The sequence below is a fragment of the Gobius niger genome (genome assembly GCF_951799975.1).
Source record: "Gobius niger genome assembly, chromosome: 12".
Classification (NCBI taxonomy): domain Eukaryota; kingdom Metazoa; phylum Chordata; class Actinopteri; order Gobiiformes; family Gobiidae; genus Gobius; species Gobius niger.
Window position 1 is genome coordinate 18081044 of NC_136863.1, and position 26086 is coordinate 18107129.

A 26086-nucleotide genomic window follows, 5' to 3' on the forward strand; every position below is an offset into this window, starting at 1 on the left:
ATCAATCAATCAATCAATCAATCAATCAATCAATCAATCAATCAATCAATCAATCAATCAATCAATCAATCAATCAATCAATCAATCAATCAATCAAAGTTTATTTATATAGCACCTTACAACAACACAAGGAAGACCAAAGTGCTTCACAGAAAGATAAAACAGGTCATCTCCACCTGGACAATAGGACAGGGTTAAAGCCACACTGCAGAACATCGGAATAGGGTTAAAGCCACACTGCGGAATATCGGGATCTTGGACTACGGATGGAAACTAGCGTTTCGCTTTTATGCAGCATGTGTTAAATATGTCTGTTCTTTAACGTGCATTGTCCTAATCAAATAAATAAATACATTTTGTGCCATGAGGGATCCCAAATTGTGTGGATGGTTGGACCACGGGTTGTGTACTTTTTGTGTCCAGTAATATGGACTCAAGTTGGAGTAGACTAATCCTTACTCTTTCTGACAGACAATTTCTTCTTGAAATCTAAACATAACATAGCATAACATTCGAAACCCACACACAGTGTTCTTTAAAAAGTCTTTAAATATAGTATGCTAACCTGCCCAGACATGCAGAGGTGCGGTGTGAACAGCAGATGTCCTGTCATGAAAAACTGGGGTGAAGAATTATAGTTAGATTATACTTAAATGAAATATTGTCAAATGCAAAGTTTGTGTGACATCTTGATGGGGCCGATTATGCATGCATGGTGAATAAAGGTCGGTTTTATATGTAAAATATAAATTAAGTGTTTTTGTCTCGAATTAACCCCCTGAATTTCCTTTAATTTACAATATAGTTCCATAGTTGTCACACACAAAAAGGTGTAGAGCTACCCAGAGGCTGGACTTTGACTGTCTTCATCATTTTGGAAATAGACCTTATGTCATGTCTTTGAACTATAAACTCTTCTTTTCTGCAGTTGTCTGGTGCAGCAGACTTGTATAACACAGACGTTGCGCAGAGTTGACTTCCAGCAGGAATTACTAGCCTGTAGAATAGCTGCAGCTGTATCACGGATCGTTGCTCTGTCTAAACGTGACATGGCCACTCTCTCTCTTTCTGTGCTGTAACGCGATCGACCAATGAAGGCGCTTGTGTTTTATAATTCCTGTTGATGCTGCTCCGTTTGGCCAATCACAGACAGACTCAGAGACACCGCGAGCTGACCACGCCCCCTGGCTGCCCACGTCCCGTTTAGTGTTAGTCTCTCTGACAGCCCGAAAAGTTTGCAGAGTCTGATTGCTGCGTGGTCTGCTTTCGCCCGTGTTTGGACAGATTTGGCAGTGGACTATATATTCTCTTTTTTCAGGAATGGATTAAGAGGGTCATGGTGGTGAATTCGTTGCACTGGTTTCGCAAAGGTTTGCGCCTGCACGATAATCCGGCGTTACAAGAGGCCCTGAATGGAGCGGACACAGTGCGCTGTGTTTATGTGTTGGACCCATGGTTTGCAGGCGCTGCTAACGTTGGGATTAACAGATGGAGGTTTGTTACTGGCTTTTCCCCTTCAACAATGGTCAAGGAGAATATGTGGAGCGTAGTAGCTGCGTACTTAATCTCAATCTGCTATGTTTTAGAGATCTGCTGACGCGTACAGTCGATGTTTTGGGCCCTCTTAGCACATGCCTGTTAGCTGCTAGCTGCTAAAGCAAAACCCAAACATGAACCCAAAACACCTGCCTGCTAGCTCTGTTAACTCGTGGACCAATCTTTTGACCCGTCAAAAAAAAAAAAAAAAAAAAAACTGTAAATTGAACAGTTATGGAGCTGGACATTCCTTACACACTGCATAATCACATTGTTTGTGTGAAGTGAGTGAAATGGAGGGAGGGGTGTCAACATAGAGGGAGTATCGCCAAACTTCTCAACGCTGAGGGCGTCGTTTGGTGGGAAAGTAACCAGAATAGATTATTGCTTCTTTTTTAGGCTTTATGGCGGATTATAAAAGCACACTCCCTTCTTCATATTTTTTCTGCATAAATTATTGCAGAGAATGCGTTAATAATTCTGCAGTCCCTGATGGTTTCCCTGGTGATGGGGGACAGTGGACAGGATTTCATTTACATGATGCAGCTACAGTGTTTTTTTCCCCCTCAATGTTTGTAAACAATCTAAACCCCTCTGTTTTTCAACATACACACTATCCAGTCTTTTAAAGATTTCAAATGAGCATTCTAGCATTTTTGACATGGTATTGCATTGCTATTCTCAACATTCTTCATATGTTATTTAGTTTTTAGTTGATCATGGTGACTGAGAGATTGAGATGAGGCTTGGGGTACTCTTTGTCAAGATATGTCCAGTATATTGTCCAATATAGTAGCAATAATATTTTTTATATTTGTGCAGGTTCCTGTTGGAGGCCCTGGAGGACCTGGACAATAGTTTGAAAAAACTCAACTCCAGGCTCTTTGTCGTCAGGGGCCAGCCAACTGACGTGTTTCCCAGACTTTTTAAGGTTTGTTGTTATTATTTTAGTACGTTTGTGTTTAGTGAATACTTGATCATATTTCCTAATTCCAATGCATTTGAATTGGACAATGCTTATAGCACCATAAACATTTAAGCAACTGAAGTTGTGGAATAAATGTTTATCATGGATGCAGCTGGTGTAAATGTCCAACATTTTCTCAAAATATACATTATGGTTTACTTTTTACTTACTTCTCGTGAAGTGTTTCAAGTCACAAACCGATTTCTAAGTACCTTGAACATCATCAAATAACTGGGTATTTCTATTATGTTTACGAGCCCTAACACCTCTTGGCTTTAGAATAACTTTATAATTTAACTGCTCATTATTGTGCAATACTGACACATATTACCGTTTTTAATACTGTCTTGTCTTATTTCTGTGCAGGAGTGGAAGGTGTCACGGCTGACCTTTGAGTATGACCCGGAGCCTTATGGGAAGGAGAGAGATGGTGCCATTATCAAAATGGCTCAAGAGTTTGGAGTGGAGACTGTGGTCAAAAACTCCCACACACTCTACAACCTCGACAGGTTTGTTAACCTCTTACTTCACTGTTTATTAAGGCCTGTGTTTTAGATTGAGATTTCTTATATTGTTAAACAATCAAACAGTTATGCATTTCCATTTATGCGGTCAGATGTTTCACATTGCCTATAGTTGATGTCAAATAGTATAGTGGTGGTGTTAAACATAAAGGGTGGAAAGCCACACTACTGACCCTGTTTGTATCATAGTTTGCGATGGAAAACTGTTGGACAGTGGCTCTCTTGTTTTATTCCTTCAAAATAATCTTAATTTCACTGTTCTGTTTTTGTGTAGTCTGCTAACAGAACTATTGAATTTATGTGGCAGCTATTCATGTGGAGTTGTTTTTGTTCAAGTTCTATCTTGGTTTGTGGAGTTGCTGTGTGTGTGCGTGCATGTGGGGGTGTATGGGTGCTAAAATATTATTATTTGAGCAACGTCACTGAGCTTACGCTCGGAGTCCCCTAGTGACCTTCTTGTGAAACTGCAGCTTGTCACACTACAGTCAATGTGCTGAAGTCAGGTGGCTGAATATGTGCTGGCAGACAGATTACCATAAGGCCTGATCTTAAGCATTGCTCTGTGCTGCCATGTACATGCTAGTGTATATGGTTGAGGCTGGTATTACACCTTGGGATTACATAATAAACTGGAGAATGACGGCAGTGTGCGTGTGAGGGCTTAGCTTGTGTGTGTGTGTGCTTTCAGCTGAGTTTATATTTGTAATAGTGAACAGACCAATAGGGAATGTGAGACACTGCTACAAATCCACCAACCGGCATCCAGCGCGGCTTGGGCTGGTTGTATAAGATAGACCTATAAATACAGCTTCTCTGTTTGACCAATAAGTTCTGCAAACCACTGTTAATTAGGAGTGCATGTATATCGTTTATAGATTTTGCAATAGATCAGTAGTTCGTGACACAATATGATACTTTTTCAGCTGATACTGATACCTTTGATGATGTCATGCGTTTGTGAATGACATAGTGCACATTCATGAGGCAGCAGTGCTCTGCTGTTTGCAATGTCAATAGATGCCAATAATGGCCAAGAGTGCGTTCAGGACAGTTGAGGGCACTACTATAATTTTAAGCACTTGGACCAAACATTGTCACACAAATAAATTATGTTTTATTATAATGTTAACTTGTGGTTAATTTATTCCCTTTGGAACTTTTGGACTGGGACTTCTTGTGTATTTAATGTAAATGAAGTGAGTATCAACATGCTCATTTTCTATGAGTTAGTCAATTATCAATTATTTACTTATGTATTTAAGGAGGAGCAATGCACGTGAAAACAAATGTTAATCATTTCATGTGTATTAAACACAAAGGATTGTTTTCACGCTCCATCAAAATATGAAGCATACAGTATGTTAATAATGTCACAATGTTAAAAAAGGTTATTTATTGCCTTGTTAATGTTTATGTTCATTTATTAAGATCCCCATTAGCTACTCAATTAAGCAGCTATTCTTCCTGGGGTCTTAACAATTTTAAACAAATATTTACATCAAGACTGTGCAACAATGAAGACAAATACAGAAGTGCACGCACACACACACACGCGCGCACGCACACACTGAACATTAGGGCTGCAACTAACGATTATTATTACGATTAATCATTAATGTCATGAGGTTATTGTTATCATGAGCCATGTATCGCAGTTGTAGTAATTGATAGAGCAGACTGTTGAGACATGATCAGTGCAAGTTCGGCAAATCGGTGAAATAATTATGTATTGCAATGTGTAATTATGTATTGCAATGTGTAATTATGTATTGCAAACCTGATAATAATCTATATAATAATATAAATGTACTTTTAAAAGAACTGCTGGCCGAATATTGAAACTGAAATGTGTATAGTTTGACAGTCACAATTCGGAATTTATAAGAGTAATGTTTGAGTGTATTCCTGATACTTCTTTGTGCAACCTGACTATTAACCTGCTTTTGTTGTTTATTGGAATTCACTGTTGGCCTATACTTACTGTATGTTAAGAAACAGAATACATAATACAAGTTGTAGCACTGTACTTGTAATTCTGTTGATTCTTTATTTAATGTGTGTGCATGACTTCACATTACTGTATCTGTGTGTCTTTTTTGTTTGCAGGGTCATAGAGATGAACAACAACAATCCTCCTCTGACATTTAAGCGTTTTCAGACGATTGTGAGCAGACTGGAGTTGCCCCGGAGACCGTTGCCATCCATCACCCAGCAGCAAATGGACAAGTGTCACACAAAAATCTCTGACAACCACGACCAGCTCTACAATATACCTTCACTGGAAGAACTAGGTATATGTCTCTTCTTTTTTTTAATTATTTGTTGATGACTCCATTATTGATCAATGGCACAGCTACTTGTACATGTGATTATAAGCATTAACGAGTGTGAGACATGCCTAAAAGTTCCTAAAATTGTACTGTCATTCAAGCCTTATGGCACATTATGGACATATTCCTCTTGAATTACTGTGATTCGTGTGCTTGCTTGGTTAGGTTTTCGGACACAGGGGTTGCCTACAGCTGTGTGGCACGGAGGGGAGTCAGAGGCTCTAGAGAGACTCAACAAACATCTGGACAAGAAGGTTGCCATTTATAATTCACTATCGCAGTGTTTTTTTTATACATAACGGTTATGGAACATGTCAATAACAGGGTTTGGTTTCCTCGGCTTCTAGGTTTGGGTGGCCAGTATTGAGCACCCTCGGGTGAGCACCTGCTCTCTGTATGCAAGCCCCACAGGGCTCAGTCCATACCTCCGCTTTGGTTGTCTGTCCTGTCGCGTTCTGTATTACAACCTGAGGGAGCTTTATATGAAGGTAAACACTTGATCTGCAGTGTTGTTAAACACTGTTTCTCTGCTTTGGTGTTATTTCGTTGTAAAACTCTCCTTACCACTGTCTCCTTCACATTAGCTGCGGAAGCGTTGTAGTCCTCCACTGTCCCTCTTTGGTCAGCTCTTGTGGAGGGAATTCTTCTACACAGCTGCCACCAACAATCCCAATTTTGATCGCATGGAAGGGAACCCCATTTGTGTTCAGGTAGGTCAACCCCAATAGCACCTTTTTTTTTTACATTTGAGGTACTTAACTTTGACACAGTTGACCACAATGTGTTATTTAAAATGCTTTGCAGATTCCGTGGGACCAGAACCCAGAGGCTCTGGCCAAATGGGCTGAGGGTCGGACAGGTTTTCCTTGGATTGATGCCATCATGACCCAGCTGAGACAGGAGGGCTGGATTCACCATCTGGCCCGACACGCTGTGGCCTGCTTTCTGACTAGAGGAGACCTGTGGATCAGCTGGGAAAGTGGCATGAAGGTAGTGCTGCTACAATACATTATTATTTGTTTGTGCAAGTCACACCGTATAGCTATGGAAAACCTCCATAAATAAAACAATATGTTCAAAACCGTTATCGAGTATTTGAAGTTTACTCCTTGTGCAGCCCTATGTAAAAAGTGCGTGTCCATGCAGGTGTTCGAGGAGCTACTGTTGGATGCTGACTGGAGCGTGAACGCTGGCAGCTGGATGTGGCTGTCCTGCAGTGCCTTCTTCCAGCAGTTCTTCCACTGCTACTGCCCCGTCGGTTTTGGCAAAAGAACTGACCCGACTGGAGACTACATCAGGTGCATAGACCTCTGCAGCATATACAAAACGATATTTTACCATTTTAAATAACGACGTTCACTATTAATGTGACCTTGCGTATAATTATTTGTTTATTTATTTGTTTTTCTGCAGGCGGTATATCCCAATTTTGAAGGACTACCCAAACCGCTACATCTATGAGCCTTGGAATGCACCGGAATCAGTCCAGAAGGCGGCCAACTGTATAGTGGGCGTGCATTATCCCAAACCAATGATAAACCACGCTGAGGGCAGTCGGCTCAACATTGAAAGAATTAAACAAGTTTATCAACAACTGTCCCACTACAGAGGACTCAGTAAGTCCACAAAACTACTCTTACCCTGCTGTTCCTGTATATTGCACTGGTTCTTTCTCCCTTTTACTGACAATTAAAAGAAGCCGAGCAACTGATCTTTAAAAAAAAAAACAGAACGGCATTTGTAGTTTTCATCAAGTTTATTTTTGTGCCAGCTACACTATATTTAAACCTTCATCTCTCATTTTAAGGCTTACTAGCATCCGTACCAACTATCCAGGAGGAAGCAGAGCCACCAATGACGGATGATTCTCAAACGAGCAGTGGCCCCGGTAAGGATTAACAAATGTTGTGAATATTGTTCATGAATGAATACAATGCATATGTAAAGTTCATGAATTGCAAAATTTTAAAGCAGTACTAAGTAACTTGTTTACCTTAATAAATAATTTTCTTAGTCCCTCCGGGGACTAAGAAACCACAATTGCAGCTTTCCCTGCACCGGGTCAGAGGCGCAATACACACTAGTAGAATCACGGAGAAGAAGCTAACAGGCTAACGGACAAAGCTAACTGCGGGCTAGCGCGCCACTTAAACAGTATTTACTGCCAAGTTTGAGTGGAAAAAAATTATCTTCATTGTGTAATTTTATTTTTTATTTATTTATGGTTTATTTGGTAGGGACAGTGCAAGTTAATGAACAAGCCACACCGGATTGTAGCCTTAGGCTAATTTTCATCCGTCGTCCCCCATGCGCACTCTCAAACACACTCTCATACATCCTGGCCTATTGTACATGTTTTTAGTGGTAGGGGAAACCGGAGTACCCGGAGGAAACCTACGCAGACACGGGGAGAACATGCAAACTCCACACAGAAAGGCCCCGTCCTTGGTGGGAATCGAACCCGGACCTTCTAGCTGTGAAGCACAAGCACTCACCGCTGTACTACCGTGCCGCCCTAATTGGATATACAATCTCTCTCTCTCCCTTTATATTTTCTGTCAGCGTAGTATTTACTCTCACAGACAGTTAGAGTTTGACGATTAAAAACGCAACATGCTACAACACGTGCAGTGGTGCTTATGGCCTCTAGGGGCATGAGTTGCTTTAAGTTGGATGTCATAATGCCGGTGGTAAGTGTTATTTATAATTTTACACAAGGGAAGTGTCAATTCTATTAACAAAAAATGTCAGCCCAGGGGAAACTAGATAAATGTTTTATCATCCATCAATTTTTTTCCGCTTTATCCGGGACCAGGTCGCGGGGGCAGCAGTCTCAGTAGTAGTTTTATGCACTTAAGCATGCTAGTGTGCTTCATAGTTTCCTTCGTATGTTCTTTGCACAGCATGAAATTAATTTGGAAAATATCAATAAACTAAATTTCACACACCTTGCACCAGAGGAACTGAAACCATAATGCTATTAAATGGACTGAAAGAAAACTGGATTGCATCATAATGGAACTGTCAATAACTTATTTTTAGACTCTCCATCCAATCCTCCTGACATCGATGCAGCAGGATGCTCCACAGCTCCAGACTCCTCCACTGTGGGTCTCATGTCCGTCTCAAACGATGTCCAGTACTCGGCTGCCCAGGAGGAGACACCTTGCACCTCATTCGGCCAAAACAATGAGCCTCCTGCCACCATATCGTCCACCTCCACTGAACCTGCCACAGCTCAGTCCAAACCCGCATCTCCTGCGTCATTGAGTCCAAATGTAGCCCCCAGCCCTGGTCGCGCTACCTCGCTGGGCCCCAGAAGGAAAAGCATTGCCCGTAAGGCGCGCCGCACCCAGAGACAGAGGGGGCGACAGAACTGTGCCACAGTAGCCAAAGAAGGAGACACAAGGACAGACGAGGGGTCCCGGGACAGTACAGCGATGGAGGAGGACGTGGAGCAGGACGATGAAAGGATGGAGGAGGAACTGTCTGGAGAGTTTATGGGACTTCACCAGTAAAGCATGGTAATTAAGTTTGTTTAAAGTAACATGATAGAGAATTTGCCAATAATTGACATTTGAATATAGCCTTTATTTGTGGATCATTTTTTCCCAAGTTACAGCTTGCAGTAAGATTTCTTTCTTTCTTCCAACACCCCTAAATTGCCATATCCCTCTCCTTAACCCTAACCATAACCACATTTAAAACTAAAATACTTATGTAATGCACTTTTACTCTGGTAATAAAGTTAAGTACTTTGGTCGCCACAACTTGTGGCCACCTACTCCGTCGGCCGCAAGTTGTTATTGTTTATTGTTGGTTATTGATTTTGAAGAACAGCTTAATCCACCAAGCCCCCCCCCCACCCCCCCAACACAATATATGCACAATTCAAATGACTTTTGCCTTATTACCTGTTAAACAATACATTTAATTTGATTTATCAGTGATATTTACCTCCTCATTACAATTGTGTGTCTATAGCACCAAAATAGACATCAGTGCAGCATTGTAATAAGCTTCTCCTCAGCAGAAATTTACTACAACATTTTAACCATTGTGCTTTTGTTGTTCCAATCCAATCGAATACTTGGGCTCAGTATAGCTTCTGATACTGATTTCAGACCAATATCACGGGGTGTGAATAAAATCTAAAGTGAAGCCTGTATGAAGATGCTAAGCCCTTTTAGTCGCTGTAATTATTAGAGTTTTTCGATCTTGCAGAGCCTCCATAAACAGTATTTAAACTTCATTAGCCACATTTATTTCAACAGCAGTACTACTGTTGTGTTTATTTTAAAAAGTACTGAACCTGTACATGGTATCGGTTCTGTGATCGTTTGGGTACCTGCCCATACCCTATACCAGTAAAATCTGTGGTACGGGCTCCAATATCACTGACCAGAATACATGTGGATGTATAAAATAACTAAACTGTCCTTGACCAATATCATCGTGAATTTTTTAAGCCATTATCTGATGAGCTCTGCTTATGTGTTGGGATGATATGTTGTGTCTGTATTTGTACGAATGAATTTATCATTACTTTTTCTTTTTTTTTTCTTTTTTACAGAAGACTCAAGAATGAAACTCTTCTTTCAGCTCCAAAAGAAACGCACCATACCCAAGCCATACATCAGAGAAGGAGATACAAATACGACTGCACATTAAGGGTACAAGAATACTCCCTTCACGTTTCAGCTGAATGAGGAACTGTAATGAAATGCACTGTGGCTCTTGAGCTGATGTGGTAGGTTGGAACTTGCCCCTTTGCCCTCTTTGAATGTCGTCTTCATAGAATCTGTGACGCTCCAGAAAAATCACTCCATTTACTTCAAAGGAATGACAAACACAACAGACCTTATTGATTGCATTTTTGAGGCTGTATTCAACGTTGTCCTATTTTTCAGTATCCACAATATTTTTTGGTTTTATGCGTCACAGTTCTATGAAAATGTAGCAGTCTGCTACCAGAATCTTTGTAAATACAAGTCAGAGGCAAGAGCTGTTTATATTTACAACTAAAAATGTTCTATAAATATACATGTATAATTAATTTGCATAGTGTAGATGAAAGACGGTCGATGGATATTGGAAGTTGCCATATTTTCTCTGGCAAGAAATATGCTGCTTTTGTGGAATGAATGTCAAGGAATTGACATTGTGTACTCCAAATATTTTGCAGAGTTTTTTTGAAAAATGTGTGAGGACCAGTTAGTTACTGACGAGTGCAGGCTACAGTGGTGAGTAAGGAATTGCTGCCTGTGAAATATCTGGGAGCTTCAGTGTCCTGCACAAAGAGCTGGAAGAGGCAGAGATATAAACAACACCCCATGGTCTATAACACAAATCATGTTAAGGAAATAATGCTTTTTTGCATCAATGTTCCTGTCAGTCAATGGCGGGTAAACCCATTCATCTTCATTTTTGGGATGCACACTAAATATTTGTACAAATTGCACACCACAGAAACATGATCAAAACTTTTTTTTGTTTTTTTTTTGTTTTTTTTAATATTTGTGACAATCATTGTTCTTTGCACTTTGGTAATATGTAAAGCGAAATGCTTACGTCATTATAGAGGGTATGCAGATGACATTTTGCATGACCAAGGCTCTACTGCTCCAAACCCAGCTGCTCAAATCCCTTGAGCTTTGGTGATTAAGAAAACCAACTCAGTTTCAAGCCCAGAGTTTCAATAGATTGCTAGCTGGTGTGTTCAAGAGGAAGTTCTGAAGATGGAAGCAAAATGTCTTCAAGTCAACCAATCCGGTCCAGTTGGCGTTTTTTGAAAATCTGCCATAAGCTCCATATTTCTGCTTAAAGTTACAGGATAACTGTGTAAAGCCTCTACCTGACTGGCTTTTGTAACATGAATTATTGATACCATGTAGTGATCTGCGGACCACTGTGTTTCAAAAAGAGTTTAACTTTAAAGAATTAAAAGAACCTTTGACCGTTGCTCCTTATTGTAGTCATTTGGCACACAAAAAATTAGCACGATTAACTTGTATTTTCCATTAAAACCCTTGAATTAATGTGAAAAGATCTATAATGTAACTTCTCACAAACATGTTTTCTGATAAAGCCACTAGAACTCCTCAATCTAGCACCAGGAGATGCAATAAGCTGGTGGGATAACTTTCTGGGACACTTTTTTTTTTATATCTCTGTAAAGAAATATTATGGTATACCATTTATTCTTAAAATTTTGTACATAAAGTACACAACAGTTTTACAACCCTGCACTGCTTGTATAGGACTGTACATTCCGTGTAATGGCAGCATGAAGGTCTAAGACTGAGATACAGTATGTGGCTATTTATTTGTTTTGTATTGTACTAAAAGTTTATTTTCAATAAAACTGCTTATGGGTTTTTGAGAACTATGTTTTTTTTTTCATGGGAAAAGTCTATTCCATTTTACATTTAACAGACACAAAGCAGATTTCATTCAAACGGCACAAATGACTAAATGGGTCTTTTTATACATTTCAACAAAGTAAGCAAATGCAGATGACTTCAAGTTTTTTTTTTTTTTATATTTCTAAATGTTTCCCGTCCCCGACAGATGAAAAAGATACGAGTCTGAGCAGTATGATCTGCTGCTCTGTTGATATCTGACACTGCCCTGTTAGAAAAAAAAGCAGGGAGAGAATCGGGATAAGTGGACATATACTGTATTCATTAGTATAGAAGTAAAGAAATTAATTTCATTTTTCTATAACATGGTTGCACCATTTCTTGTTGATTACAGGAGCATTCTTTCCTCTGTCCAAGTGCCATTTAATAAAGCCAAGCACCAGATCAAAGAGCATAATGTCACATATTACAATCATGTAAGTAAATAGGCTTTGGCATGGATGCCTCTTACATGGAGCACAGATGTATTTAAGAACTGATGTGAACACGGAGGTCCACCCACAGATCGGGGCTGTGTGCTGAGCGGAGGAAGTGGCTCTTAATGGTAGTTTGATCGATCAGAGGAGCTGCTGTCCCGGTCCAATCCTGAAAATAGAGAGGGCATTTGAGACCTTCTGCACAAGCACAAAGATTTCCTCGTTCATATACCTTTACACAGTGGAGAGTCAGCATAGCCGCTTCCACAGATCCCCTGGACTACTTTTGCAGTAGGGTCATAAACAAGGATGACCAGAGGGTTTCCAATGGGCACTTTGGACTAAAGTTCTGCACTGTGTGAGTGACGGATTCTGATGGACTTCAGCCAAACCAAACTGGTGATGTTGATATTAGCCAAAAAAATCATAATGTTGCCTGTTGAAGATCTTTCACTTTCTGGATTATTGACTACTCTACATAGGGCTTTTAAATCGCAGTCTTTTACCTTTTTGTTATTATGCAAAATTCTTGCTAAGTGCTGCATTAAAAGTAATTCATAGCACCAAAGTATCAGATCTAAAGACAGATGCTGCTTTGATCTAAGCTCTGGGGTGGTCTGCTGTCCCCAACATGGACCCCGAAGATGATGAGGGAGATCTGGAGGATCAAGTGGAGAAATGGTATAAGTCATGACTCATGTTTTGGACGTTTTTTAAGTGAAAAAAATAAATCAAAAGTAAAAGTCTAAATAGACAAATAATAAGGTGAAGTTACAATCTTCACTTTCGCCACTAGATGTCCTCCTACGAACTGATCTGTCATTGTGTCACGTTATCGCGGTCACTCCTTGTATTACCAATCGTATTGCCAATATTTTCCAGGCTGACAGATGACTTCAGCCTAACAGAGTTTGAAGATGATGATTTGTCTGAACTGACAGCCATTAAAGACCACGACCTGGTAAGAGCTGTGTACGTGCTTCTTTACTTTGTGCGCTTCTTGAGGCTTTTGCAGAAAGATCTGGGACAGCTAACCAGCTAGTAGCTAATAGTTCACAGTTTCACCAGGTAGCGAAGTTAAGCATATTTTCGTTAATTATCTACTTTGTATTTTGTACATTATGGCATAAGAGCAAGAACAGTAATAGACCGATGTCGCTGTTCTTGCTACGTTGCTCAGCTACGTTTTGCATAAGCCTGTATAATATATGATATAATATATTATAGTCAAGGTTCTGTGATTTCATACTTTTTAACCCTGAAGCCCTCGCTGCTGCGAGTAGGGGACATAGACTATGGGAAAGCTGCAGATCCACCGTGATAATGCGCCCTCTGCTGGAGAAAGCGGATCTAGACCGATCAGCTTTTTGGAAGGTTGATGTTGATCTACTTTAACGCACGTGAGAAGTCAGTAACTGAGTTATTTAAACATTTTTTTTTATAAAAACAAACAAAGAAGCAAAATATTTCTTGTGAACAAATTTGGAAAGTGTAACTAGGTGCTTCTGTTGATTGATAAAGATAACACAACTTCGAACAGAATACAAATTGCTTGTAATTTTTGTTCCCAAACGACCCTAATCATACATAACGACCCTAATCACAACCTAACAACCCTAACCCTAATCAGAACCTAACCCTAATCCTAACAACCCTAACCTAACCCTAACAATATAATTGTAAAACATAAAATATGTTAACAAATAATACCGTTGTGGATCTGCCTCGGCTCTGGGTCTGCAGCTTTCTATCATTGGCTGCGGCTCATCCCAGAGACCCCCTACATAGAAATAATTGCCAGCAAGCATTTAATTCAGACCAACTGGAGTGTTTTTTGCACTTTTTCCAGCGGCGTGTTTTACTCTTTGATTTGCACAAATAATATATTTTATGACCTAACTCTCTGACTAGACTGAGCTCCAGGGACCCTCTCCAATCTCTGAAGACCACTGGAGCCCACTTAGCCTAGGTAGGGCTATAGGATTTAATTTGACACGTGGACACAGTTTAATTCGTGATTTTTAACGGATTGCTTTAAAAAAAAAAACGGACTTGTTTCAATATCCAGTCAATATCCAGTTCTATTCAAAGTAGTTTAAAATCAAGCGTTTGCAGGGTCTATTATGTTTAAAAGATACATCCATATTCAAAAACAGCTCCTCTTCTCAATTTAAATCATTATTGAATTCAGCTAGATATCAGCTTAGAACAAGTAGCTTCATCTTAACACTTCATAATATTGGTTATTAACTGCAGCACATCTGGTTCCCTGTGTGTGTCTTCCATTATTTGCAGACAAAGTGGGTCACACATACTGTCTGTGTTTATTAGGCCTATTCACACAAAACGCCACAGGCAGAACAGCTGATGATGTCATCCCTGCCCTCTGATTGGCTGCTCTCACTTCCTCCTCCCTGCCATCTTCTCTCTGTCACTCCTGACTACGCTTCCTCCTCCCTCCCTCCCTAACTCTCCCTCTCATCCCCGTGCCCCTGCCAGGCACATGACGACGACGATGCTGATGATGACGGGACAGCTCCCCTGGCCAATCGGCGCTCAGCTAGGGAGTGGAGGGGGTGTGTCCGCAGCGGGAGCCTGGAGCTAATCGATGCTGGGGAGACTGAGGAGGAAGAGGGAGCCGAGCAGAAGGTAGCAGCAGAGGTGGGTGGGGGAGGAGGAGGCCTTGTCCGGGAAGAGGAGCAGCCCCTAATATTGAGCTCGGAGCAGGGGGGCGCCGGGCCACCAACCTGTTCGTCGGCCATGGACAAATACCGACCAAAGAGACCCACCACTTTGGCTCTCTTCCCACAGCAGCCACAAGCCGGCTCCCAGGTAAGAACGCAAGGGAGGGGACCAGTGTGTTGGACCATATCAGCTCAGAAAATGGGTCAGTGTATGTCGGCCAGTGGTTTTGGGATAGTGTCAACACATTCTGTAGCTCTATTCGACTGTATGCTGTCTTCGGGATGTGAGCTGGTCTGGTGACTTTGTGAAAAACAGCTGCATTGGCCTCCTTTTTCATGTCCTGTAGTATTGCTATTCATAAATCCACCCTGTCGCGCGCAGCCAACATGTTTCCTACGGGCGATAGTGATGCTCAAGGACACTGGATGATGTTGCCTTCCTTGCCAACCTATACTATTTTGACACTTGGTTTGTCTTCAACATAATCCAAAGTGTAGGATGTTCTATTGTGTGTATAATAAAATGGCAGTGGTCCTGAGGCAGTTCTGAATGCTGTTTAGAGGCAGCAGCAGTAAGAGTTGTAGTGGCCTGGTCTATCCCTTTAAATGAGCAGCATCCTGTTTACCGTGTCAGCCCAGATCAGAGCGCAGTCATCTCACCTCATCCCAGCTTTAGCTTTAGCATTTCTATAACCAATATGATCTCCAAAAAATATTCCAGTAAAGCCTTGGCAATAATGAAATTCCCCTCTTTATGCTCTTGGTTGTAACTGTTAGAGAGACTTGAGCGCCCCCCAACAGATCAGAGAAGACAGTCATGTAACCAATGCTCACTTGACCGAAACAACAAAAGATTGAGCCAGATTTAACGTACACCTTTATGATTATGCATATCATTGAATCCCCCTCACAAGTTAATAGAGCAGAATATGTTATGATAATGGTTCATTTTAGCCTATCCTGTGGCTGTGACCCACATTAAAAATATACATTTCAGCTCATAATAAAACATTCTCCGGGTTAACTCTCTGAAAACATGTAGCATCAAGATATAGTCTTTCCTCACAGGGTTCTGTTCATTCACAGGTTGATCATCAGGCTGACTATCAAAAACGAAAGTAAAAAAGTACCACCATAATGATCCACTCATAGTGGATCATTATGGATTGTTAATAATAGATTGTTGTTGTTTCCTTGGGCAAGACACTTTACCTAGGAATGTGTTGAGGGAGTGAGTGGTTGCTGGTGGTCAGAGGAGCTTAAATGGCGTAGATTGGCCTCGCTTCCATCAGTTTATCCAAAAGCATCTGTGGCACCGTAGCAGCTCACTGTCACGAGTACGGAGTGAATGAATCATGCAATGCACTGTAAAGCTTCTCTGAGTGTCCCGAAAAGGGCTATTTAAACAAATCAATGCATTAATGTTATTATATATCGCAAATGCCTGCGATGAGTTCCTCTGCATTAATGCAGCTTTATATTTACAGTCTAAGTACTATTGTACTATCCGTTTTAATATTACAAATTAATATAGACGACATGTGAAACATTTGAAGATATGTTTCAGTGACAGGTTCTACAGATTAATTAGGTGTTCATGTGCGCAGTATATTTCATTTCTGATTAAGGTCGTGGCAGATTGTCTGTCACTCAATGCTCCTCTGAAATATAATCAGAAGGTAAAATGCTGAGGCAGACACTGTCTTCAGTTTCAGAGCTCTGTGAGCTCCGCTGTAGCATTAATCTCGCTGGACAGTCACAGATCACAGTATATTAATGGCTAAAATAAAAGACAGGTCTCTTTATTCTACTCTGCTGCTGCTCCAAACTAAACCCTCTGTAACACCATGACATGACAAGTTATTTTGTTCAGGGGTTTATTGGACTGTGTATTGCAAAATAGCTAGACCAGAGCTTTTAAAAAGATGGGGAAGGTAGTGGCCAAAGTACAACAGGGTTCTTCATGAAGAAGGCTGGTGTTTGGCTGATTGGCTGATAAGGTAAAAAGAGAAAAGAAAATATGTTTATCGAAAACCCTTTTTTCTGATTTCTTTCCCAATTTGTTATTTAACCCTTTATGACTGATCCACTCAAAAATCCTTCAAATATGGTCTTTAAGGCTAAAGTTTGTGTAAGCTCTCAGTCATCTCAGAGTTCTTCAGGAGTTCACTTACCTTTACTTTAATGGTGAACCTCTGGTCGACTGAGAGCTTACACATAATTTTCTTCTACATTTGAGAACGGAGCCCTATAATTGTTGCGTTAGCCGGAGAAGACTGTCCAGAAACAAATCATGGCTACTCATGTGATATAGTTTAATACACCATAAATCTAGCGGCTGGGGAAAATCCTTTTTATTAAGATCTTGTCATAACAAACATGCAATTTTCTCGAATTTCCAAGAGAACATCAAACAAAAACAAAACATTCACATAAAACATTCATGTTTGTTATTGACTGTTGATGATGGAGTGTCCTTCACAAACAGCTGAGGACGGCATGGCTAGGTATTCTGACCCACTTATGTGTATTGATTATGAAAATGTATTTGACCAGAACAGTTTAGTAAGTTTGACACTTGACATAAGAAGTAACATTTGTACAAAATAAAAAGATTAAGCAGTGCACAGCATGGGACCACATACTGTATGTTGATATTGTCATAGTTGTCAAAAGCTATACTGCCTTTGCTCTGCCCGATTCTGTCAGATCTCAGACACTAACCAGGGCCTGGTTGGAGACTGTTTGGGAACAGCAGGAAGCCTAGGTGAATGTAGCGTGAGTGAGTGGTTAGTGGTGGTTAGAGGAGCTGATGGCTACCAGTCTACCAGTCTACCCCAGGGCGGCTGTGGTAGTTAGAGTTAGAGTAGTCATATGCACATAGATTTTTACGTAGAAATAGATGTTGGATTAAACTTCAGAACAAATATAAATACCATATCTGATAGCCCCATGGCCTTAATGTTATGGGATTTTCCATTGCTTTTGGAGTTAATTAGGTTTTGTGATAAATGATTTACAATCACCAAAGTAAATGTGTATAAATAATACATTAATTTGACTCTTGTCTCGCCAAGTCTGCACAGAAAAAGCAAGAAAAAGCAAGAATTAGTCATTTCCCAGTCTATTTACAATTGACTTAACACGATGAACATGATTGTTATCATTGCATGCTTTTTAAATCTGGTGAGGGCCCACATTTACACCGTTCTCTATGTAACCATAGTAACTGGTGGATTGGAACCGCAGATGCATGATGGGATAGCCTATGAGTGTGAGTCAGCGCTCTGACATCGTGGCAGGAGCAGGACCATCACTCACTTCCGGCTTGTTTCCTCTCTCTGGCATTGACGTCACGAGTGCTTACAGCCTGAAAATGGCTCATTTGAGCTGACCCAAGCTTAACTTGCGTTTGTTCGTTTTTTCTATTAGAAATGTGCAGCATCTATTTTTGTTTCCAGGACACTATAAACAACAATTCCCTTGGCAAGAAGGACAGTTGGAAAGACTCTCACTCCTCTTCGCCGCACATCACAGGTGAGGACGGCCCTCTGCTGTGAAAGATGACCATTACATTACATTAGCAGTAAAGCCTTTCCACTTAGTTCCCTCTCAACCACAGCATCGTTTTCCTCATCTTTGTATGGAGGGTATGCAGTATGCACATGCCTTCCTTTCATCCCAATCAGGACACTCAACTTTCTCTACTGAAAGCCAAATCAAGTAAAAACAATGCAACATACTGAATGTAACGACTGGTCTTAATGCTTTTGTTATGTGTTTATAAATGACTGAAACAAAGATTATCCTTTAGCCTGCATCTTGTTGCTCAATATAATACGTAACCAGCCTGTGCTTTTCTTTCGCTGCATGTGAAGGGGATCAAACACCACCAGGGGCACAGCCCAAAGCCGAGGCCAAAGTTCGGCCCTGCACCCGACGCCCCGCCCCTAAACCCCCTGTAACCAATGGAACCAACAGCAGAGGAAACAGCCAACCCACCACAGCTTCCACAACAGATGCCCGAGCACGGGTCCGAGAGAGACCTGGGTCTGCCAGTGCAAGCAACCAATCCCCCAGGGGTCAACGCAGGGGGGCGGGAGCAGCCGGGGCTGGGGGTAAAGGCGTGGGGCGGGGTGGGGTGAGGGAGAGGAACCAGACTGATCCACGAGCAAAAGACGGAGCGGGCAAAGACGAAAGACGAGGGCCGAGGCTGTGTGAGGAGAAGTGCCGGGACAAAGACAAGAATGGACACTCCAGGACACGAGAGACTTTTGGAATGAGGAGCCGAGCGGAGGCTAAAACAAAAACTGCCCCTAAAGCTCCCACCAAAGCTGCTGGAGGCAAAGTTGTTAACAACCTGCTCAACAACCATCAACCTTACCTGCCCGCCATGGTGGTTCCTCGTACCCCTGTAGCGCCGAGGAAGAACGGCAAGAGCAACGAGAAAGGTAAGACCAAACTGATATATAGTTACGTTTATTTAACGTTTATTAACATTAACAAAATATTCTCAGTAGGTTTCACGTGTTGCACCATTATGATCATCTAATCTTTGTAAAGTTGGCTGTACAGTTTCCGTTTTGCTATAATCCAGTGATTACAAAGTTTCAAAGCCTTCAATCAGCCTTTTAAGTAAGCTTCCACACAAATACTTTATTATTCTTGTGGTTTTGTTAGAAAGCAGAAAAAGATACATTTGAGACCGCTTTATCTGTTTTTGTATTTGTTTGTACATACCTTAGTTTTAGCATTTTTTGTCACACTGATTATTCCTGCTGGATTTTTTTCTACATTATCTTTGTATTTTTCAGGTATTTTTACTGCTTAATCTGGCATTTCATTACACTGAAGGAACCTCATGCATGATAATTGTTAATACCTTTTACAATGTATAAAAGATCTACAAACAGATTTATTTTTCTCATTTAAAATCTTTCTATATTTTATATTTGTGACTAGCCCAAAACCATGACAGAACACAGGAACAGCCCCCTGCCCTGTCCCGCTCCAGCAGTGAGGGTGGCTCCAACAGGATGTCCCTGAGCTCAGACACTGAAGGGCCGCCGCCTGGACCCCTGCAGCCCGCTCTGTCCTACAATCCAAACCCGGACATCAGCGAGGAGGACGGCGAGGGAGAGCCCACCCCATTAAAGAACAGACCGCAGGCCTGTCCTGAAGAGAAGGCAGACACCAAACAAGGGGTAGAACCTGCAACTACAGAAACAGATCAACAGAGCACTAATGTCACAGAGGACCCCGGTGTGTTCCGGACTGTCCCAAAGAGTGAGACCATGGCGGGGCTGAACTATGATTCTGTGAAGTACACTCTGGTGGTGGATGAGCACGCTCAGTTGGAGCTGGTTAGCCTCAAGGACTGTTTTCACAGCTACAATGAGCACAAAGACGACAGCGACACGGAGACAGTTTATCAGTCGGCCAACGAGGATGAGGATCCAGAGTATGAGGAGGAGAGGATGAAGAAGGAGGAGGCGACCAAGAAGCAAGGTAATGTGTCTGCGCACGTGATGGTTATGGGAAGATTATATCAGCTTTGTTTAACATGAACAGTAGAACAATGCAGAATGTAATGCAAATGTAATAGAAGGGATGACTGAAAATTAGGGCAGCACAATGTGAAGAGAATTTGTATACTTTGTGACACCATTTCATCACCATATTTTCCATTAAACATCAAATTGTGTCAAAACAACGTAAAAAAAAAAGGAAAATCCTGATTAAAATTTAACCTCTGGACATTTTAAAGTAACAATGCATTTTGTTTTAGACATTTCAGATTTCGCAGTTAGTTAGCTAGTTATAAAAAGTATTTGTTATCTTGCAGAGTAGATTAAAGCAGCAGGAGTTTACTAACTAGACCAATGCTTGCCTTTCAGTGCTTTTTCATGACCAAGTGTCTTGATAACACTTTTCATACTGTATATAAGATATGACTTTCTCTTGATATGGAAAGGCTTTTTACCTGGACTTGTTTTGCCCATAATTTTAGAGAGAAGGAAAGAGGAGGAGAGGAAACGGAAGGAAGAAGAAGATTTGAATCGGAGGAGAGAAGAAGAAGTGAAGAGAAGGAGGGAAGTGGTGACCACATTTTACAAACATCCCAAACTCAGACCCACCTCCGCCGCTACAGAAGAGGAGCCGTCCAACGGGGGCAGGGCCACAGCACCACGCAGCAAAAAGTTCCTCAACCTGTTTGGAGGAGACAGTGATTACAGTGAAACAGGTGAGTAGTAAATTACGCTCTGCTACATATTAAAAACAGCATGACAATTTAACCTGAACATTTAGAATTGTATTGTGATATATGACTTGTGACGATATGCTAATTTAGTTATATGGTCGTTTTGTTTCTGTTCATCTTCATGCACCCATTTAACCAATCACACTGGACTGTGATCGTTTAGAAGCAGCAGGCTGCTTTAGTTTCAGGATCGCATAAGTTTTGGTAAAATCAAAACTGTGATCTTGGATCTTGGATTTTTTAAACTATATTACCCACCCATACTACCCTGTATCTCTTGTATAGCAGTGAAACATCCTGACAAGTCAATAGATTTCTTTTATGATTTAATGAAAAGGCTCCCATAACGCACAAAGCTTAAAATGCATTGGCTTTGATCCTGAACGATTTTATTGACTTTCTGTGGCTCACAACATTTTTAAAGCTCTAGTGCTCCTCCAGTCAGCCATTAAAGGAGGATTCACATTCTCGCTCTTTGGGGGCGCAGGGCGACTATTTGTCGAGAAGTAGAAAAACACCTACACTGAAGTGGCCTGAAGCCCAGACCAAACCCGGTAGCTGCACAGTGTGCTTGCGCATAGTGTTTGTAGCACACATTTAGTTGTAAATTGTAAACCAAATGCCTCGGTCCCTGTTCAAACGCTATGTGGTGGTCGTCTCTGGCGAGTGAATTGTTTTCTCAGAGAGTCCCGTCGCCCTTTTATTTCTGTTAACGTCACAAAGAAGTTGTATATTTTTCCGTCTAGTTGCAAAATTAGCACGAGGAAGAGAGTTTAATAACTCAGAAACACAGTAGAAAAGCTCTCCTTCAAATTTCCAGCTGATTCACTGACCAGCCGGTAACACTAGGCCAATCATAGCGCTCCTATTTCGGCGGCGATAGATGGCAATTTGACAAAATCAATCGGCCAAAAATGGCTTCACTGACCTCCACAGACCACTGTCCACTCCAAACACAAAACCTGCCCGACCACTGCCAACCGGGCAATTATCACGTTGGTGTGAAAGGGCCTTTAAAGACCAAAACTTCTGTTAGATTTGAGCCTCACTATAAGTAATGATGAGTCCATGTACCGTAACTGTGTGTGCGTTATTTTTATCCAGGTGCCAGCTCTTTTGGCATGTTTTCCTGTGTTTTGAACGGAGTGGAGCGCCAACAGAGCCACAGAGCTGTCTACAGGTAATCTTTGCTTCACTAAATGTGTGTTAACAGCAGACAGTAGAGTTAAGTTGGACTTTTATGTGTGTGTAGGTTTGTTCCTCGTCATGAAGATGAACTGTATTTAGAGGCGGATGACCCTGTGTTGATCCTGAACCAGTCTGAAGACCTGTGGTTTCAGGGCTACAACATGAGGACAGGAACCACTGGCATCTTCCCTGCTTTCTATGTGGTCAAAGTGTCCAAAGAGATTAACAATGGTACGCTTCAAAATCTTTCAGCTTTTTCACAGCCTTTTGACATTTTGGGAGCACAATAATAGCATGATAATGGGGTGGAAATGGCTTGCTACTGAATAGTTCTAACATTGTAATTAAAGTCATTATATGGTCATTAAACCAGCCTAATTTATTCATTGTAATATGATTAATCATAGCCCTACAGTTCAGTACATGTATACCTAGTTACCATGCTGTTTTTTTTTTTATCATGTTACCTTGTTATTACTGTGCTCTAAATTGTGTTAAGATGATGTTGATTATTCATCTCTAATATCCCCATTCAGTCCCAAAGGAAGGCTGGTTGGAGCAGTTTGTGGTGCGTTTCCTTGGGTCAGTCCAGGTGCCTATCTTCAAAGGCAACGATGTGCTCTGTGCTGCTATGCATAAGGTTTGTTAAGAATAATTTACTGCAATCCTGCCTCTGAAAGTCTATGTTTGTTATAAACTACTTACAGTAAACAACTACAGCTTCATACCAACACAACCATTCACTACAATACTCACTGCAGTCGTTTTCAAGTCTAACAGACCAATAATATAATTTTCTGGACCTCAAAAATGGATCAGACACGTGAGGAAAACAAGAGGTTTCGAATGATTATGGAAAATTAGTCTGTTAGACATTAGACTAACTTTAGAGGCGCACATTTGTTGTCCATTTAATCAGCAGTGAGTGTTATCCATGTCTTGCAGGTGGCGTGTAACAGGCGGCAGGCGGGACAGCCCCCCTCAGATTGTGTGCTGGAGGTCAGCGTTAAAGGAGTGAAGATCATTGTGCAGGACCAGTGCCAGTCTGCTCACCGGGTATGGCCTCAACCCTCTGTCTTTGTCCGTTGAAAATGAAAACGCTCACCATACATGTGAATGTGGGCCTATTTTTCTGTTGTCAATCAAGGTCAGCATTTGCAAAACACTGGAAGAAACTTTTAGTAACATTAGTTCAAGTGCACTGCCAATAGTTATCATAATCCACCTTATTCAAAACAAAGCAGTTTTCAAAGTGCTGCCCAGACAATGGTTGATATAATATACACACAATAATCTTCATTCACTAGATCATAAAAACTGTAAAAAAAATAATAAAAAAATAATAAAAATTAAGAATTACAAAAAGCAATGAATAGTAATGAAAACAGTAAATAGTAGAACTTAAAATATAAGTAGAACGCAGTTGGTAGAGTGGGGTCGTCTCATGATCAGAAGGTTGAGGGTTCGGTTCCCGCCTCCTCACTGTTGTTGTGTCCTTGGGCAAGACACCTCACCTGCCTTGCCTCCAGTGTCTGCGAACACTAGTGTATGAATGAGAGTGTGAATGGGTTAGTGGATCCTTGCTGTGAAGCGCATTGAGTGCCTAATGTAGGTGGAAAAGCGCTATTTTAGTTGAGACCATTTAGCAAAAAAAAAAAAAAAAAGAAGGACAACAGTGGAACAAACAACTAAAAAGGCAAATCACGGGAGTTTAAACATAGTTCCATGAAAAAGTATGTGCTAAAAAGAGCTCATAAAAAAGTATACAACAATAAACTATCAAATACAGGTGCAGATAGTTCAAATGTCCTTGTTCAAGGTATTCACCACTTGTGGGAAAGTGTACAGATTTTTTCCTCTGTTTTTGTCTCAGGGGGACCAGTGCTTTAATTTCTTCCAGCTGAAGAACATTTCCTTCTGTGGATGCCATCCAAAGCACAGCAGATATTTTGGGCTCATTACCAAACATCCCGATCAGCATCGCTTTGCCTGTCACGTCCTAATGTCAGACTCAACAATGAGGCCTCTGGCTGAATGTGTGGGGTAAGACGCCTTCTCTCATGATTGTTTCAAATTGTATTAGATTTCTAACACACTATCTGTACTTCGGTTCAGTGGAGGTTTGTTGTTGGCTGTAAATGAGCAAACTTAGATTCACACCCAGTTAGACATACCCTTGAATTTTTGAAAAAAACATTTACACTTCAAATGGAAAGAATAATCTTATCCCTTTATAGTGATACATAATTGGAAATTGTGGTGATGATTGTGTATTCCTCTTCTGGTCACTCTGTCCCCCCAGGCGAGCGTTCAAACAATACTACAAGGAAAATATTGGCTACTCGTGTCCTACTGAAGACATCTTCATTGAATAAGACCCCACTGCCTTCTCAGCGTCTGCATGTAAGCCTGGTCTTACACCTCAAACTGACCACCAGAACACTACTGTCAAGACTGTCCATAATGGATTTTTAATTTTATCTTTTGGGACACAACTCTACAACTCACTGTTCCTTGTTTTGTTGCTGTTACTCGTCAGACCTCTGGAAGTTACCCAAAATAAAGACATAGTATCTGTCTGTACTTAAATGTTATAGACATGAAGGTGTACATTGTTTTTTTAATCTATAATTTGGAAATAATTTATTCTAACTTCTTTCTGCAAACAGAACACGTAAATGACGGTGTCATGCATGCAGTCACGTACTAGATATTTTGGATGACACTTCCAGACATTTCTAACAGAAGCAACACATTACAGGGAAAATGATCATGGACTAGCTAGTCTTCCTGGTATCATATAAAAAGAATAAAATCACTTACATGTTGGAAAACTGACCAAGTCTATGATCCCAAGTCTGTTTCATGATGTGCGGTTTATTGTAATGTGTGATATGGTGGAGTAAACAAATCGTGACAACCGTACAAAATAACACAAAGTGACCCAATGTAGGGCAATAAAAGCCCATCATTTGGTCAGGTGAGGAACAATATACTATAGTAGTACTTGCACAAATGAGGGTTCATCTAAGTATCGAAGCATAACTATGTTCAATAAAACCCTACACGTGACAATCTACTGTTGAAACGTTTGAAGGTGCCTGATTTTACTTTTGCTGCTTAATTTTTTTATTTCACAAAGGTATGCAAAGCTCTTTTTCCTTTAATTGTGAACAAGGCCTAAATGACGCTGTGCAATTTCTGTCATTAACCAAGAATCCTGGGGAACTGGGCCACTGAAGTGATTTCTCTGGGCTGTGGCATCTTCAGCTCAGGCTTTTTCTGCTTTGTCACCTGAAATATTAACCATTTCATAGGATATGAAAAATTAAAGACATTGGAAAGAAAGATGTGGGGAAAAATAAAAAGACTAATAATAAACTTAATACACTTTTTATTACAAATGCCATACTGATAAAAGCATTGAGTTGAGCCTGTTATTGTTCATAAACAATGTGTGATAATGCAGATGAAGCCTGAACTGCAAGACTGTCTGAAATGGTGCCTGTTTTTTTATTTATTTTTTTCTGGTATTGCGATGCCTGTCTCTGTGTTCGGTTTACAAATATTCCCCGTCCAAGCCCAGTTACCAGTGTTACTAAGACCTCGAGAAATCATTATGTTATGCCTAAGATGGATGTAACTATGATTCTATCCGTCATAGTTTCATCTTAGTGGCTCAGAATCACCAGGAAATGTAAGTTTTTGTCCGTTCATATGTATCTGTCATTACGGCATATTGTAACATAAACCATCC

At 40.8% G+C, this 26086-nt stretch overlaps 2 protein-coding genes across 2 annotated transcripts; both read left to right on the forward strand.

Annotated features, from left to right (window-relative positions):
• Positions 1–1187: 1187 nt before the first annotated feature.
• On the forward strand, positions 1188–11247 carry cry2 (cryptochrome circadian regulator 2). Its single transcript, XM_079567236.1, has 13 exons — positions 1188–1494; positions 2359–2467; positions 2870–3012; positions 5134–5318; positions 5523–5611; positions 5705–5845; positions 5942–6067; positions 6162–6347; positions 6504–6655; positions 6771–6973; positions 7165–7245; positions 8400–8881; positions 9931–11247. The coding sequence occupies exons 1-12, from the start codon at positions 1337–1339 to the stop codon at positions 8873–8875; spliced, it is 2049 nt and encodes a 682-aa protein (XP_079423362.1). The 5' UTR covers positions 1188–1336; the 3' UTR covers positions 8876–8881; positions 9931–11247.
• Positions 11248–14753: 3506 nt separating this feature from the next.
• Positions 14754–25761, forward strand: LOC306972049 (C-Jun-amino-terminal kinase-interacting protein 1-like). Its single transcript, XM_079568494.1, has 11 exons — positions 14754–15027; positions 18341–18416; positions 18758–19330; positions 19842–20387; positions 20890–21123; positions 22246–22321; positions 22394–22560; positions 22866–22969; positions 23275–23385; positions 24203–24372; positions 24632–25761. Exons 1-11 carry the CDS (start codon positions 14956–14958, stop codon positions 24702–24704), a joined length of 2202 nt encoding a protein of 733 aa, XP_079424620.1. The 5' UTR covers positions 14754–14955; the 3' UTR covers positions 24705–25761.
• Positions 25762–26086: the final 325 nt, after the last annotated feature.